The sequence below is a fragment of the Fundulus heteroclitus genome, chromosome 12 (assembly GCF_011125445.2).
Source record: "Fundulus heteroclitus isolate FHET01 chromosome 12, MU-UCD_Fhet_4.1, whole genome shotgun sequence".
Taxonomy (NCBI): domain Eukaryota; kingdom Metazoa; phylum Chordata; class Actinopteri; order Cyprinodontiformes; family Fundulidae; genus Fundulus; species Fundulus heteroclitus.
The window spans coordinates 13,623,429-13,642,036 of record NC_046372.1 but is presented as its reverse complement, the minus strand read 5'-3'; the positions used below and the strand labels follow the sequence as shown (position 1 = coordinate 13,642,036).

Sequence of the window (18,608 nt, the reverse complement as noted above, 5' to 3'; positions counted from 1 at the left end):
ACATCACAAGCTGCCAAGTTACTAGTTTCCCACAACAGTCATCTCTTTTTATTTTTTACAAAATGCAGGAACATCTTAAAATGTGCATGTTCGAGTGTGCTTTTATGTGAGTATTAGCATTGTGCACTCCTGACATTTTACATGCTTGCAAAAAATAATGTTTATCTTCGCAGCTTTTTCAGGACTTCTGTCTACTCAGATTCTGAATATTCCAGCGTCTGCATGTTAGAAGGCAGCTCTTAGCTTCTGTCAGTTCATTTAGCACCTAAAGGAAACATGAGGCACTGAAACTTGACTCCTTGCTCTCTACACGGAGCTGGGACTAAATTAAGAAGATACTTTATTCAAGGATGGGTTTCTGAACCCCTCAACCTACGACCACAGGCACACAAACACCCGCACACGCGCACGTGCAGAGCCACTTCTCTGTTTGCTCAGTCTCCCCATCAACTACCCTATTTTTGCCAAACTTTTTCGTATTTTTCCGTTCTTTTTTTTTTTTAAAGAATTCCTCCTTGAGGATCTTCACAGCCTCATTAACATTCACCAGCAGCATTTTAACTAGAATGGCCACTCTGTTCCCCTCCGATCAATCAGAGGCCCCATGAAAAAACCACAGCAGTCTGAACGCCAACACCTCTGTCTTAGCTGCTCTTCTGGCGTCGGCGGGACTCGGCATGTGATTCCAGACCAGGAGAAGTTCAGAACCCAGGGTGAGTTGCTGGTGCCAGTTTCCATGGTTCCCCTCCATCTCAAAGGGATGTTCTTCCCTAGCCTGGTGTTTTTTTTTTTTTAAGTTTCTTTTTTTTGGGGAGGGGGTGATGGTCCAAGTGAAAAGATGGCTGTGTGTCCAGAGGTCTCGAGAGCAGAATTCCTCTGTGAGTGCAGGCTTGTGCTGTGCAGCAGATAGAGGGGAAAGTGGGGGAAAAGTAACATGGAACCAGCACGCTTAGATCTTGGCTCAGGGCCGAGCATCACTGAGGGGGATTTGGAACTCAGGGGGACTGGGTCATCGAGGAAGTAAACAGAAGGGAAGTAAACAGACCTCTCTGTGCTTGATCAATCAAGGAAATATTCTGTCAAAATTGCATAGATACACAGCACTGCCGAAAAAAAAATCAGTTCTCATTTAATTAATTAATCAAATTAATTAATCAACATTCATCCAGTCCGCATTCTAACAGTCATCTTCCTAATAGGTAGTTTCTTAACAAGAGGTTTATATTGAGAGCAGAGACAAATGAGATTGCGACCAGATTTCCACAGAGGAGGTCTTGGTTTGGAGATATATGAATCCTTGACATTAGCATAAAACAAACCCAATGCCGCTGACAAACTGGAGAAACATTGACCGTGGTGAAGAGAGCGAGACATTATTAAAATCACCAGATTACGGGTGTGTCCAAATTCAGGGGCTGCATCCTTCGTAGGATGCCAGGTCCTACGTTGACAGTGAAAAAAACAAAGACTGGAAGAAATTGGATTTGAGTCTAGGCTGCCTGGTCGGCTGAAAGTCAGCAGGGGTTTGAAAGGAACTTCCCGGGAGACAGGTGCTCTGTCTCTGCATGGCGAGCCTCAACTGCCCGACCGATCAGCTGCGAGCCAGCGAGGCAAGCCATCTGTGCGGGAGTGGGGATGTCCAAACACGTCCAAGCACTTTTAAAATTAAGTGATATGTCAATACACCGCACAGATATTTCAGGTTTCCACACCTAACTTCTCGCCTAAAAACTTTTTAAAAGTTAATTTTATGTCACAGAAAGCATAATATATCCAACTTTACTCCCGGCTTTTCACTCCTCTCCACCATTGCTGTTTCCAGTTAAACAATCCTCCTCAAACCGCAATAAATCATGGGATAAAATTAGCCACAAAGGATACGCCGGACCCGTACTTCAAATCTGGGGAAAACAAGGCTGAATTTGTGGGCCACATTTGAAGGATCTGTCACTACCCAATCTCTACCGGAAGCACAATCTGTACCGTCGGCTCTTTTGCGCATGTGCGAACAGAATAGCTGCGGAAGGCAATTTTTTGTTTTTCTTGCCATTTTCTTATTTTGTCTTATTTTGGAGGGGGCGTTTCTTGTTGTATTTCATTGTAATTGTGTGAATATTGCATGATTTAAAGGGAATAACAAAAATACAGACAAAAATTGTTAAATTGCATTTCAATGGACGTTTTGACTGCTCTGAGCATGTGCACCGATTATGTCACATAGAGCGAAAATTTTTATTTATTTGAATATTTTATTTGCTCTGAACTTAACTGTGCACTCCAACAGTGTTGATCGAAGAATGGATTTGTTTGCAGTCTTTCGTCACCTACAGTTATTTTTGCGAGAAATAATTGATGTGGCTGCCATAACAACAAAGGCTTCTCTTGTCTGTGATGGGTCCACCAGAGGGCGCATTGACAGCATAAATACGTTACAGCTCACTCCAGTTTAATAAACAACTTTCTAATACAATATATTTTTCATAGCAAATAATTGCAGAGGGATGTTGTGTCTGTATCCTGACAATGACGGAACTGATGACCTCATACATTATTGGCAAGAGCTGAGGGTGGAATGTAAACAGCTGCCAAAATAACACTGTTGAACTCTCCTTGTAAATAATACGGACGGAAACTTACTGCCAAGAGTTCAATGTCTGGACTGCAGAGACAACACTTCGCAGCAACATGTCCCAAATGACACCAATTGCCTATCACAAGCATTGCTAATCCACCTCCTTTCCATTTCCCGTCTGCTCGTATGGTCAGGAAGCCAGGCAGAGAGATGCTTGAGTCAGGGATATAATCCTGCAGTCATGTTTCAGTAATACACACTACAATGCATTCCATATACTTCTTCTGAGTCCTTGTCAGGGCTTGAAGTTCATCCATCTTGTTAGCTGACAATCTCACATTGCCCATTATGATGGATGGAAGAGATGGTTTGAACTTCCTCTTTCTCTCTCTCTCATCTTTGCTCCTGCTCTGTATCCACGGCTCCTCACTTTCAAATCCCCTGAGATTTCTCGCTTCAGGCATTATTTCACCTTTTCCTGTGTCAATCAGCTGTTCCATGTGGTAAACCACACTGTTGCTATGGTTACACATCATAACAAAATAGCAAAAGCATGAATAATATTGACAGAAATCCGTCCAACTACAAAGTATCCAGGACAAGAAGCAAAGGTTGTCCAAAAAAAAGCGAATTTTCCTCTAGATAGGAAGGAATGAAAGTTTGAAAAAGAGAAAATCTCAATCAAAAGTACAGAGCTACTCCAACATGCTGCAACCCTGAGCGAGGCAATTCTAGAATGTGACCTGATGAGAGAGGGGGAAAAGGGACCACCGGGAACGCTTACACTGTGGTCCAGGCTTCCAGCAGTGTTGCCACATCCACTTATTGCAACTTTAAGCTTGTTTGTTTATACTGTTTACAAGGTAGAGTTAATAGTGCAAACTGCATGTCTCTCTCACAAGAACTGGTAACACTCTGCCAACACACACACAACATTTCCCCCCCCCCCAAATGCAGCTGTCTGGTCACAGAGGGATACAACACTCTTCTCATAAGCTTCCACCGCTGTGTAAAAGTGAAAGTGTAAAAGTCATTTATCCTGAACTAAAACAGCTATCCCCTCAAAAATGCAGCGCGGCCCATGTTCGCCATGTGTTATGTGTGTGAGTGCAGCATCTTTGGTCTGAAAATGTGTGACAGAGACTAAGTGACAGCCTTTGGTTTGCAGTTAGCGTTAGCTTGCTCAAATTTATTTATAGTGAAGCTAAGATTTTTTATTTGCTGAATATGAGTTTGTGAAGCTAACTTTATGGTTATTTGTGCCCACCACAGCTTAACATGTTGCTTTATGTTTTTACAAAGCAAGTTGATATTTTAGTTTGGCTTTTAAAAAGAGCCAGATTTTCAGGGAAGAAAAGCAATTAAAGAATCACACTTTGAAGAAAATCAGTAAAATATGTGATGGAGCTGTGAGACTTGCAGCTGAAAGATAAAAAATTTTTTTTAATGAATTCAGTTTTTTGGTCATTTCTCTTTATGATCCCAGAAAATGCAGAAAGAAAGGCTGTCCCTACTGATTTCTCACCTTGCTGCCACGATGGCCTAAGGTCAGGTTTTCCAGCTGAGGATCGTACTGAGCGATGGTTCGCTTTTGTTTTCTGCAGAGCTGAAAAAATCACTAAACTGCAGTTTATAAAAAAACAAAACATGCTGTGACATCTGTCAGTGGGTTTCAGCTCTTATTTGCAACTAATGCCTAAATGTACGTTGGCATCTGCAGGCTTTTCCTATTTCATGCACAAACTGTTTTGCTGCTGACAAGGAAATGTAAAAAAAAAAAAAAATAAACTTGACGAACTACATGTTTTACACACACTTCATGAATGCCGAATACATGCAGGTGCATGTTTAACTGCGTTATCTTAATGCAGCCATGTATAGCTTTACTGCCTGGAAAGATTAAAATGTTCAACAGGAAGCAGGAAAAAGCTGTGAATTTTTACCACCATAATTGTTCCAGTTGGGGCTGACTCTGCTCTTATTAGCTGCTGAATGGCAGCCTTTCACAGAATTGGTCCGTTTCCACTGTGGTTTTATAAAAAAAAGAAGAAAAACCCACCTGGGACTCCCCACATCGTGGCAGATGGAGGAACAACCTCACACCCACTCGTCACTGGACGCTCCACTCCTTGTGGCCAAACACAACATTAAACGCTCGGCGTGGTCAGCACTTGTTTGCTTCTCTGCTTTCCATGAATGTGCAGTGCTGAATCCAGAGAAACCTCTGTCCTTCTCACGTATTTACAAAGGTTTGGATATGATCGGGTGGCTTTGGTGAAGCTAAGAGGTGTAATAATCCTAAGTATTTCTGTGGGTATTTGTACAGCTTTACTTGAGTGAAGACTCTTGGAAACTGTACATCTTAAACCCTTAAATGTACTTCCTTCGTTGGTGTATGCTGATTTATGAAGCCCTAAGACCTGTTATTAATCGCTTTTAAAATTCCTGCTGTCATTATTTTGAACATGACTGTTATTAACATTCCCAATAGCTTAGTGCATCACATTTGTGTGCAATTTCTATTGATGCATGTTAGCACAGGGTTCGACTTTGTGACGTTGTAGTTTCAGTTTTAATTAATCAATAATCATTCAACTTTGTATCTTTTGGTTTCTAATTATAGTTCACTTCAATATTCTATAAATGCCAGAAATTATCTGACTGAATCGGAGCTCAAAAGACATGCATGTGTTACGGGAACTACATTAGGCTACAGGTGAAAGAGGTCTTCCTCCCTCTGCTGTACATAAGCTGTATGTGCTGCTGATTTACATAAAAGTTATTCTATTACCATTAATATAATTATTTCTGAATGTGATTATTACTATCCATCTATCCATCCATTATTTATACCCGCTTATCTTAAGGTCACTGGGGCAGCTAAGTGCCTATTTCCAGAGGTTATTGGGTGAGAGGCAGGGTACATTCTGTAAAGGTTATTATTATTATTATTATTATTATTATTATTATTATTATTATTAAAAATATGAAAGAGCCACTGCAAAGCTATTTTTCCACAGGCACAATATGAGAAAGCTTTCTTTAAGTTTGTTTTTATTAAGTAGTTCTGAGCCACTACAATGAGCTTTTCATCCATGACATTGCTATAAAACATTTCACCAAACAGTTTTCATTATTTCGAGAAAATTGTTGAATTAAGAAAATACACTTGGACATATGAATACTGGTGACTTGTAAACAAGCCAGAACATAAATAAAGTCAAACCAAAGACCAAAGTATCCATGATTCTCAGATACGGCTCAATTCAAACTTTGGATTTTGAAAGAGACTTAACATGTAATATTGCTAAATAAATAAATATTTATAATACTTTCTGTTCCATTGCTTGCTTTTGCTTTCTGATTTTATTTTCTTGCTTTTTGTATATAAATTTCATTGAGACATGAGGTCTCTTTTGTTGTTTTAAAGCCTCAAACACATTTAGCATGCAAACAAAAAAATGTATGATATGAGCACAGAGTAGAAGGTAGAATATTCTTCTCAATAGCTGCTTTTATTTTCGTTGATTGATTGATTGATTGATTGATTGATTGATTGATTGATTGATTGATTGATTGATTGATTGATTGATTTCAATACGTAACTAAGTTACTACATAACTTAATCTATGAGTTAAAGTACTAAAAAAATCTCCCTTTCACGTGTAATTACTTAAGACACAAATCATATATAACAATTGCAGATTACTGGTTACATTATCCCACGACCTTGTAAGTGAAAGGGAAGTTAGTAGTGGGTAACCAAATCTCGCGAGTCTTCGTGCACATCTGTTGGAGGTTGCTTTGGATATACACGCCACCTCTGACAGTTATTAAATGAGTCACCATGTTATCTTGGCCTACATAAAGCACTGTTTGTGGTAGAATCGTGGTATTTTTCCCACCGTTGCCTCCGGAGTTGTCGTTTGATTGTTCGTTGGCTGTAAATATGCTACCGAAGCTTTCTAAACTCAAAGGAAGACACAGTGCGTCTTCTAGTTTTCTGCCGACCGTGAACATGGAGTTATTATTTATTCACTTTTGCTTTTTCACAGTGAGATGATACAGAGGAGATTATTTTATTGGTTTAACACAGACTTAATGACGTGTGTGTGTGTGTTTTATTGCTGGGATTTAATGGCCCGGTATTTTACTGTGTCTTCGTGTGTAATCGTGTTAAGTGCCACTAGAGGGGGTACTCGTACAGTAGTTGTCATCTGTCTCACATTCAAACGCCTGCATATACCTTAAAGCCAGCTTTAAGTTGTTCTTTCTTTTTTATGAAAAACAATTGATTAGTAAATCAAATAAAGCTGCCAGTAATCAAATGGTTTTACATCAAGTATTTAATACAGATTGACATATTGATTTATATGCCCCCCCCCCCCCCCCACACACACACACACACACACACCACAGATTTAAGCATCAGAGACAAGTGTGTCTTGAAATACTGTTAGTAGGATTAGTTATACAAGTTCTTCCTAATTCTTGTCAGTTTAGATTCAGATGTTTTGCAATTTGCTCATTAGCTCTATTGGGGTTGTTACTTTGATTATCAAAGCAGAGAACATCATACGCTACAATTAAATTTAGCTTTTAAGTAAGTAAACTCTCCTCTTTGAAAGGACCTGCTTCACACTCAATGTCTCTAATGTCAAATCACTTATATTCTTCTTTCTTGCATTTCATATTGTTTGTCTTTTCAGGTTTGTAGATAAGAGAGAAGAGGCCTCCTTATTCTGAATGTAGTGCATCAAAAATCAAGAACCACCAAAAAAATCCAACTGGAAAAGCATATTCATTCTTCAGATCTTAGTTTCTGTCTGTGACAGATGAGGGCTGATGATCTAAATGACTTCATATTACTCTCTGATTGGAATGTGTTCCTTAATAGTTTTTTTTAGCAGTGTATAATGCACTGCAATCAGATTTAACAACTTAATATGTAAAAAGGTTGGCAACGAGGGGACACATGCTGAAAAAGCTTATCCATGAGTAATTCATAACCTTCACGTTTTGTACTAATGCAATCTGTGAGTTTGAAGGGTTTTCCAGGTGCTTATTGAGATTTGTTAGGGTTGATGAGGACAGAGAGAGACATGCAGAGGATTTCTGACAGACGGACGGATAGACATTACAGACCCTGTTCTTTCTCAGTCATTTTGGTGTAAGTGTTCACATTTTTTATTGAATTTCATAATTTGAGTTACCCTATTTCATTGGACGTGCATTGATTGTGTTAACAAAGACAAATGTCGGTTAAATGTATCTTACTGTGTTTTTATTTTATTTTTTCATGAATAAATTTGGCGTTAGTCACCCTGTTTTGGCTGAAACACCTGCCTCCAAAAATGTCTGTGCACGTGCCTGCCAATGCCAGTAGGAACCCTCCAGCAGAATTAGGCTCACAATGGGACTGGACCATGACTGGTCTGAGAGTGAAAGGGGGTTGTAGGAGTAGGAACTAAGTAAGGAATCAGCGGAGAGGTGTGCTACAGCTCTGCTTCCTAATCTAAAATATTGAGTGTCACCATTAAGGAGGACAAATTAACAAATTTGGACAAATTTTCTTCTAGAACTAACAGATGCTCAGTACAACGTGGAAGCAGCTGGCGCCTAACTTTAAGGAAACAAGGTTTTCTGTTATTTAACAGCTATAAGTTGTTGCTGAACAAAACATTGTTTTTCCTCTTTTTTATCTAACATTGTTATATTTGGCTCAAAGAAACAACAGGAAACTGTATCATCTAGAGGAGGAGATATTGGTGTATATATCTACATTTACCCACAAGAAAATCAGTGAAGAAAGACAAGTCCAAGGTGAAAAAAAGAAAAGAATGAATCACCTCTTTAAATATATCTTTATGCATAAGCCATCATCATTTAAATTCTTTGGTCAGGAGGTTGTTTTTGCTGAATCTTCTATAAAGTTAAATATGTTCCTCATCTCTCTGCCTGTAAATGTCTTGTTCCATCTGCGTTGTGGAGTCCACCACAGTGACATTTTCATAGATCTCACCCTTGGATCTTTAGGTGTACCCTGGTAGGAGATCAGAAAATATCTATCTATCTATCTATCTATCTATCTATCTATCTATCTATCTATCTATCTATCTATCTATCTATCTATCTATCTATCTATCTCTCTCTCTCTCTCTCTCTCTCTCTCTCTCTCTCTCTCTCTCTCTCTCTCTCTCTCTCTCTCTCTATATATATATATATATATATATATATATATATATATATATATATATATATATATATATATATATATATATATATGTATATGTATGTATACAATGGTTGGTATCACTTAGTCTCAATCAGATAATCTTAAATTATCCTGCCTTGGAGGGGTGGGATAATGATAAAGAAAAGAGGAAGCAGTACGTTCCTCTTTCCCAGCCCTGAGCAGTGTTTCTCATTCACACTCCAGTTCCAGCAAACTGTCTATCTGGCTCAGTGTTTAGTGCTGAGGGTGTGGACTGAACCATAAACTGGGAGGGCCCTCAAGGTAACAATTAAACATACATCACCACCTGAGCCAGAGCTGCCCATTTATGGAAACATGCACTGCAGCAAAAGAGGTCAAACACAAAACAGAATAAAATTAAATACAGCTGAATTATGTCTTTATTAAAAGGCATGCTTAAACACTAATCATTTTGGAGTTCAAATGCCAAATAAAAAGATGTCACTATTTAAACTAAGAGATGAAGGCGCAGGGTCGTAATGACTTTAAATTACGATGATGAACTTCAGAAAGGGATTCATAACTTTAATAACTGACACATTTTGGTCTCACTTGGGTTTTCATCAGCCTAAAAGTTCAGGTAACACAATGGAGCATGCCCTTATATGGATGTTTCACTGGGGTTAACGGTTGTCAAGTGGGGCAGCAATCCACATTCCCATCTTCATTGTGGAACACAATGCAAATACTGCATGAACGAATCATATGTACTGAACAACATCATACATGGTCAGTTTGTCAGGATGAAAAGTCAGTGAAGAACTGAACTGACACAAGAAGAAAGGTTTTTTATTCAGAAATGAGTTTTGATGTTATAGTAATAGATGGCATATACCTCTGTCCCCTTGAAGATTTTATTTCATATTTTCTACTGAGACTTCTGTGGGTTATGGTCTGTAGTGTAAATACATGTAAACTTCCTCTTTATCATAGCAGCTTGTATAAATCCCCCCTCTGCTCTTCGGGTTCTCACATACGGATTATCAGTATGTCTCAGTGTCCTGACAGAGACATAGGGCTTCCCTTTTTAGTCCAAAGCCAAAGCAGGTTACTATTGTTGGACAGATCTCATTCTTCAAATAAATATTAAATCTTTTATAATGAAATTGTTAAATAATGATGTATGAATACTAATTTATTTGATTATTTGTACTTCAAAAAAGTCAGCTCGTTCACTTATTTATCCTAAATTCTGACATTATGATTTCCAGCATGCCAGTGCAGAGATCTAACAAAGCACAACATAGAAATCCGCTATTTCTTCCGCAGCCACCCGATCAACATTTAATTCATAGTGATACCCGAGTGTTTCCAGATCACTGAACTGAGGCGTGAAATCACTCTTGGAGATCTGAAGCGTTTGTGAAATCCTGACACAGAGAGAGGCAGACATTATACCGGTAGACACCCCATGGACTGGCGCTGCCTATTGGATCTGACGTTTCCGCGCTGCCGCCATCTTGGATGGGTCTCTCACGCGCCCTCGGTGCATTTATTTGTACTGTGGAAGCTGTTTGCCCAAGTAAAAGAAATCATAACTCCTTGAATTTTTACCCAATTTTCACACGGTTTGGTTTGTTAGAAAAGACAGAGATGTGGTTATGATACAGAACACTGTCACACATGAAAAACTATGTTTAATGCTGATACACGTTGCTTAAACAACATATTTCATAAATGTGTGGTCTTTAACAGACAGATATATGGCAAATTGATGTATAAATACGTGATTGCACACTGAAATACTTTGTTTTATGCTCTTAAACAAAGAGAAATGTGGTATTATAATTAATAAATGTATAAATTAATAGATTTCATATTTTAATAAAGAAACAAGTTGGATTGTTTCTCTCACACATGTACAATCCTGAGCGATCGCTACATACCAAGAATAATTTTTTGATATTTTTTGCGTGCTGTGCATGCACAGTTTTTTTTTTTTTTAAATGTCTGAAAAAGTTTTCTTTGGTGTCTTACACAATCCTACCTGCAACTAGGAATGGAGCTTGAGACCCTTGAAGAACAACTGTTTTGCACAGCTTCTTGCATGTGTTTGGACTCCGTGACTCCAGGGTACTTAATTTGGCAACGTGGTTCAGCCTTAATTTGTGAAATACAGCGATAACAGATTAATAAACATAAAAGTATGGTCCATCTGTTGAGTTTCTGCAATGTTCTCTCACCAAGTAAAAACTCATCTTCAGAGCCAAGCTCAGCCTAAAATGCACCGTGTGATCTACTGTCAGTAGTTATTGTGGGTAATTGTAACCGTAAACTGCAGAAAATACGGGCAAAGTTGCTCCCTCTGCGTTTTCTCCTGTTGGCTCCCCTGCCAGCCTTGATTAGGAGAGACCCATCCAAAATGGCGGCGCCGCAGCATGCGCTCCTGCACGTAATGATGCGTCTACGTACAACGAGAAGTAGACGTAAAAAAAATGTAACGTCACCCACTCACAGACCGGACGTTGAAGATGGCAGACCAATGAGGAAGCCCCAGCGGCGGCTTTGGACTTTGTTCTCCTGACGCGTCCTCTGACAGCTATTTAAGAAGGCACGTCTATTCTAGTGCAATAGACTAAAGCGTCTCTGGCAGCATTGAGTTACTATTTAGTCACCCCTCCGAAGTATTACTTTGCATTGCTCCTCAGACGTGAATGAGCCAACTGAAGCTTGCAGGCATTCAGCTGGAGATCCAGCTGATCTGATCAGGTGAGCCCACACAGAGACCTGCTTTATGAAAAGCAGCTCATGGGATAGTGTTGCTTTTACAGACCTGCTGCTTTGCCTTTCCACAAGCCGGGGGAAAAAAAACCTTGCTGCACCCGTCCATACACAGTTGTAAATGTTGTTATTGTTATTTTGTCAGAGCCATGTGCAACCTTTAGTAACTGTGAAGTTCAGGGTGTTGTCTTTTAGTGGGTGTGAAGAGTGGCTCCTTCTCTGTTGAAATCCGAAATGTCTCTTCCGCAACAACTCCTATTGCGGAGTTCCACAGGGGTCAGTCTTGGGACCATTTTATAGTCACACTTTTTTTTGCCTTCGTTACAGTGTTATGCAAATGATACACAAATGAAGACGCCCTTGAGTCCTAATAGTACATCATATATTATTGACTCTGTTGTCCTCTAACGTAGCCTGAATAATCTGGTTGGGATTCAGGGTGCTGTCCACAAGTGGTTCGCTTCTCTGATAAATCCAAATCGTATACATCTCTTCCTCAAGGCTCCTGTTGAGAAGTTCCTCAAGGATTGACCTTGAGGCCATGTTCATTCACACTGATAACGCTTCCCTTGTATAGTTAATTAATCTAACATTTAATTGCACTGTTATGCAAACGATACACAGATTTACTTGCCCTTGAGTCCAGATAACCCCTCATATGTCACGTCCTATCATCTGTTAAGTTTTGTATCCACATAGCCTCCTGAATCAGAAGCTGTTCCCTTGAACTCAAAATTGTCTCTGAGATCAAATCCATGCCATGCGTTAATGACATGAAGACAGTTATCGCATTATTCACTTGCAGATAAAACTATTATGACTCGCTAACTTCTGCTGTTCAGTTTAACTGGTACCAGGAAAAACAGCCACTGTCTGTGTGTCTCTGTATTGACTCTCTGTTCTTTGATTTTAGTTTTACTTGTTTTTTATTGCATGTTTTTAAATATATTTATTCTTGCATATTTTCAGTTGGTTTTAATGTTAATGTTTTGGTCTACAGCACTGTGGTCAACACTGGTTGTTTTAAATATGCTATTTAAGTAAAGCCAATTTATTTTATTTATAAAACTAAAGGGACGTTTTGGCCAGTTATTGTTTGCCTTGGTGTGTGAAAACATAAACTACCACTAGAGCGCACACCGGTGCAGTCTTAAGTGAAAGCTCTTATCATTCTTCAATAGCCTCATTTAACCTGAAGCCAGGGGCGGACTGGGACAAAAAAAAATCGGCTCTGGCGTTTTTTGGACCAGACCGGCCCACCACATTAAAAAAAAAAGCACACCTGTTCGGTCTTTTCGATATTTTGAATGTGTATACCAACTTTAAAACTGCATACCTTAAGCCAGCCAATGAGTTAACGGGTTTCAGTGTAACTGGAACCATATAATACTTCTAAAGAGTTTATTAAAAGCTGTATACTCTACCACTGCATTGCAGGAATGAACCTTAAAGCTGCATTCAGGGTGTGTTTAATCAAATCTCTGTTTGAGTGGCTGATTTTCCATTTGTATTATCAAGGAGTTGAACTGAAGTTCCTTATAAAGTGGCCTTCTAGTGTACGAACATTGATTTTATTATTATTTTTTAAATTATTTTCCAGTAAGCTCAGAGAATACTGTATGATCCATCTCGTATTTTCTATGAGAATGCCACCTTCTCTCCTGCGACATTTACAAACTCTTCTGGCTGACCTTAAAATGGCTCTAATCAGAATTTGTTCTGTACATGTGTGTGATTTATGATGTGCAGGATAGTTTTTTTTCTCTCTAAAACAGAGACCAATAAGGGTTGTATGCAGTGTTTGGTGTTGTGTTTATTTTCTTAGTATTGTGGTGATGAGCACAACAGCCACCGTCCTGGGTCTGTTCTTTCATTGTTTAGAAGTGGAGCATTTTTAAATCCAAAATAGATTTTCTTATAGGGACAATAAATTACATCCTATAGTGTTTTGTTTTACCACTCTGTCTATCTTCTGACCTTCACCTACGGTCATGAGATATGGATCATTACCAAGAAAAAGAGAACCCGGATGCAGGCGGATGAAATGAGCGCCCTTATCCAGGGAGGAGCTCAAAGAAGAGTCGCTGCTTCTCCGCATCAAAAGGAGCTGAGGTGGTTAGGACATTTGACCAGGATGCCTCCTAGGCTCCTCCCTTTGGAGGTTTTTCTGGGCACGTCCCACTGGACAGATTTTAATCTAATTTTAATTTTTAAAGCAAAAGAAAACAAAGAGGGAGATGAAGACAAAAAAAGAAACAGCCTATCTTTGATCTGCAGCACAAAAACAATTAACATAAACTAAGTCTGAAACAAAAGTTAAAGCCGTTTCTTAACCTTTACTGTATTTACTTTCAGCTGTAGTAAAATCAGCTCTCTCCTCCTAAATTTAATGTTCTTTATCTTTTGATGTTTGTAGATTAAGGAGTTGACCAATCCACAACATGTAAGTCTTTTGGAATTAATATCCAGCATCAGTAATAAATGTTTTAAATAAAAAAGTAAAACTAAGTGCATACATACTTTTGTTTTAAAGGTGTTGGTGTTTGCCTGTCATCGTGGGCTTCCTGATTGTAGGCCTCCTATACTTGGTCTGTTTTGTGAGCCAGTGGCTCCATGGCTGGCCAGACAAGCCTGGGTACAAAAAGTACATAGAAGCTCTAAATCCAAGGTAATTTGCGTAATCTTTTTCATTAAAACTTGACTGCCAAGATCATTTTTTTGAATTTTACTTTTTTTTTTTTTTTTTTTGTTATTTAGAAAAGTTTTAATTGCCAGTTTCCTTGTGTGTTGCCATTTAATTAGGCGGATATACCGTTTGACCTTTACCATGCTGGACCTTCTTAAATACTTTAAGTACTTGAGACTGTACTTTCAGATTAAGTCATGGTACAAAAATGAAGAGAACAGTAAGCATTTCAAAAAGGTATGAGCATTAAGTTCTCCAAAAGAGTAAATTGTGTTTTTGTTTTTTTGTTTATTTGTTTAATCTTTGGCAATAAGGTATGTTTTCTCACCCGGTTCTCCTGCTTTTGTTTGGAAGGACATTGTATATGGCCGCCGAGGCAACAAGCTGGACCTGTACTATCCTCCTAAGATGAAAAGATTTAGAGATGAGCTTCCACCTCTGGTGGTGTTTATCTATGGTGGTGCATGGAGCACTGGAGACAGATCCATTTACTGTTTACTAGCAAGACAGATGGTGGAAGAACTGAATGCAGCTGTCGTTTGTCCAAATTACTCAAATTATCCAAAGGTGAGAAAGGCAACGTTTTCTGATGACTTTTTGATGTGATAAATGGATATGAACCGTTCCATTAGTAACTTCACAGTAGCAACAGTAGCTGTTTGGAGATGCAGCAGTAATGAAAGAATTGTCCAGAGAGCTTTTCAGGAGCGACAAAGGAATAGTATGGTCGCTTTAAGGCAAGAAAAAAAAAATGACTGGTTTGTTTTGGTGCATTTTTTCCCCTTTCTTTTTGGAATATTGAGAAATTAGTTGAAATACTGAGGAAAAAGCCAAAATATAGGGAGAAAAAGTCAAAATTCTGATTGCAATCAAAATGTTGAATAAAGTGTAAAATATTATGTTGAAGAAATAGAATGCTCAAACAACTTTTTTGTGCAAAACCTGTTCGATATCCATCCCACATTAGACGTTCATCCCGAGATTATGCTTAAAAAGAAATCATTTCTTTATTAAATTACATTTCAACTTTGTGTATTTTTTCCATTTTGTTTCTCATTATTTCACCTTTATTCTTAAAACGGGTATGCAACAACAACAGAAACCTCCTTTCTCCAAGTGACCCTAATACTCCAGATGTTGCCATCCTGGATATATTGCTGAGAAGCAGTATCTTTGTTTCAGAGTCATCTAGCTCTTATTTCTGGATTTCTCTTCAGGATTTTGTTTTTTAATAACAACAGTTAATCTGTGTCACCGGCACATGTTGTGTGTTTGTGTACCACAAAATGTTTCTTCCTTCTTTTTGGAGATGCTAAAACCACTTTTTTCTGCATCTGTAACTTTCCTAAAGTTATTTTTTTACCTTTTTAATTCAGTTCACAAATATTTTTTTCTTTTTTTTTGTCTACCAAGATAATAAAAAGGTATAATGAACTGTTGTTGCTATCTCATTTTCAGGGGAACGTTCTCATGATGATTCAAGATGTCGCCGACTGTTTGGTTTGGGCTCAAGAGAATGGACAGAAGTTCAGCTTTGACAAAGTAAGTTTTGAAGAACAGTCGATCTGACCTCATAGTCCTTACCCCTAACTGTTTACTGAATACAGCTGAGATCACTGCTTTGCTGGCTATAAATGAGATCTATTTTTTTCAATTTGGACTCTTCTTTATTTCGCTTATTCCAGAGAGTAGCAATAATTTCAAAAACAGGAATTTGGCGCACAAGTTAGAATTTACTGTTTATTTGATCTAATCCAAAGAGAAGGGGTGTCCAAAGTGCGTCCCAGGAGCCATTCATAGCTGTCTGGATATCTAGGATGATGGATTTTTAATAAGAAATTTAGATCCTCTTACGTCGAAAATGTTAGGATGGCTATAACGCAAAGTAGTTTTTATTGCTTTTAATATCATAGTACGTAGGGCCACAAACATCAAGCCACCACTGATCGCACTGCCAATTCAACCTGGAGAGACTCACACAGCCGAGAGCCGCAATTAGACAGATTTAATGACAAGTTATTTGGCGCTCGGAGCCCGGCAGAAGATGTGAAAGCTGCAGTTGTCTTTGAGTTTGGATACTCATTTTAGGATTAGGATTAGTGAAGACACTGGCACTGTTGGTGGAGGCCGTAGGGGAGAAGAAGTCGGGAAGCTTGTGAGCGTGAAGGAGGAGATGGGGGGGTGAACGAGGGCCGAAGCTCAGCTGATGATTAGGAGAATCCATGGGTGGAGAGCCTTGTAAGCAATGTCTTGTGAGAAGGTAGGATGAGGACTTGACGCAGGCACGGACGCTTGATGAGGCAATCAGTGGATGCAGGGGGCGGGGTCTTCCAGTTTGAAGTTTTGTCTAAACTTAATTTGCCTGAGGACTCACTTTATATCATGTTTATATTTTTAACTCTTATCTGGATCAGATAAAAAACCCACTGTAAATTCAAACTCTCTGCACCCGATTCTTGTTTTTAAACTTTGTTTTAGTTGTGTGATAATTCCATGCAAATAAGGGGTTAATCAATGAATTAAAAAAGTCAATATTATCATCATGTACATCTTGTACATTTCTGAATGCATACGTATTTAAACTGTTCATTTATTATTTCCCCTAAAGTAGATGGTAAATAGTGGGATATGTGGTTTATCCACAACTTATAATACTGAGCTATTGTGTGAGAGTCCTTACATGTTACTATTAGTTTAATCATATACAGTATTATTGTGTTAGATTTGAGGATGATGGGAAATATGCTTTAATAAACCTTCTTCCTTGTCTTAACAGGACAACATTGTTTTAGTTGGCCATTCAGCGGGTGCTCATTTGGGGGCAATGGCCACCCTGTTTCTTCTTGACACACGGGAGGAGCTGCTGATCGAGTCAAAGCAACAGCAGGAGATTATACGGTCGTTAAGGGGAGTTATTGGTATGTGTATCTGTACATCTTTTTAAAACACAATAAGTACTTAAAAAGTAGCCCAAGTTGAAAAACAAAACATCTGTTTAATTATTTTTATTAAACTATCTATCAAAAGCTAATTGTGCATTTCTGCGATTGACATCATTATTAATTAATTATCTGTGTATTTCAGTAGTTTAGCCTCTTAACCTTTATTGTTTTCCTTCTTTTATGTGTAATTGGTTCTGGTTTGTGCTCCCTGAACAGGGCTGAGTGGCGTCTACAGCATCATGGACCATTATGAGCATGAGAAGATGCGAGGAATTGAATATATGTCTTGTATGTCAAGAGCCATGAATGGGGAGGAAAACTTTCCACGTTACTCACCAGCGCACGTAGTAAAAAGCCTTAATGGTGACAAGCTGAGTAGGTGAGAGGCAAACTCAAGAAGTATCCTGAAATCTGTTTCCTGTGTAATTTCTATGACTCCCGCAGCAATAACAGCTTTGCCGACAATTTTTCTTTTTCCCCCGTTACCTGCAGAGCGCCCCGGTTTGTTTTGCTCCACAGTGAAAGTGACATTGTCGTTCCGGTTGAGTCTTCCACAAAGTTCTACATGCTCCTCTCTTCGCTCTCCGCGAAGGTGTCGCTCCACCTGCTTCCTACCGTCAGCCACACTGACATAGTCATTGACCTCATGCTGTCAAGCAGACGCTTCTACCATCCCATCTCCGAATGTATCAAACTGGAATTCAGGAAACTCTTGTTTTTTAGATAAATGCTCACACATATCATGGATGATATTATGCATTTTGTACAATATGTTTTATTTTGTATAGTAAAATTGGTCTCAGTGATTATTTATGCAAATAAATATTAATGGTAAGAAAATTACATTTTTAAAATGTTGATGTTATTTGATTCTTTTTTAAAGATTGTTTATTTTATTTGTACTGTATCCCCATAAGTCTATGTACAGTTAGGTTTAAAATTGTTCATAACCCAGGCATATGTCGGTTTAAAGTCAAATTTTTATTTGGCCAATATTTTTCTTCTGACTGGATGTAATATTAATATTTTGGATGTCCAACCAGAGTAATGACTTGACTCTTGAGCTACAGAATAGGTTAATGGCAAGGAGGCCTTGCAGCCTCAGGAATTTAGATTCCTTTCAAAAAAGAAATGGTAAAAATAATGTATTGCTGGAAAGCCATCAACAATGCAAGTGACTGTTCACTATGGCAAAACGCTTTCAAGAGGAGTTGATGCTACAAGTCAATGACTCGATGCAATCTGCTGGGTTTCCTTGTATAAAAAAAACATTTCAACCAATCTGTCTGTATGACTTGATTGCCTCAATTTTTTAAAGTGGCTCGAGATTACATCCGTTGTGAATTGGTGCAATTTAAATAAACTGAATTGAATTTAATTGAATTGAATTGAATAAGGAGCCTAGACCAAGAGTCCATACACGACCCAGGT

General features: G+C 38.5%; 1 protein-coding gene across 2 annotated transcripts; it reads left to right on the top strand.

Moving 5' to 3' along the window:
• Nucleotides 1-405: 405 nt before the first annotated feature.
• On the top strand, nt 406-18,020 carry si:dkey-193c22.1 (alpha/beta hydrolase). Of its 2 annotated transcripts, none has more exons than XM_036144004.1 (9): nt 406-713; nt 13,966-13,992; nt 14,083-14,217; nt 14,352-14,472; nt 14,590-14,802; nt 15,694-15,777; nt 17,012-17,153; nt 17,394-17,556; nt 17,670-18,020. In XM_036144004.1, coding segments are annotated over exons 2-9 (1,095 nt in total). In that variant the 5' UTR covers nt 406-713; nt 13,966-13,990; the 3' UTR covers nt 17,905-18,020. The 2 variants fall into 2 exon arrangements, with proteins under 2 accessions (XP_035999897.1, XP_035999896.1); XM_036144003.1 differs by lacking the exon at nt 406-713 and adding an exon at nt 11,280-11,537.
• The last annotated feature ends 588 nt before the right edge of the window (nt 18,021-18,608 follow it).

Bases quoted from the DNA above. Each gene is read 5' to 3' on its own strand.
- si:dkey-193c22.1 (XM_036144004.1), top strand. The intron at 15,778-17,011 runs GTAAGTTTTGAA...TTGTCTTAACAG, and splicing joins AGAAGTTCAGCTTTGACAAA to GACAACATTGTTTTAGTTGG. The intron at 17,557-17,669 runs GTGAGAGGCAAA...CGTTACCTGCAG, and splicing joins AATGGTGACAAGCTGAGTAG to AGCGCCCCGGTTTGTTTTGC.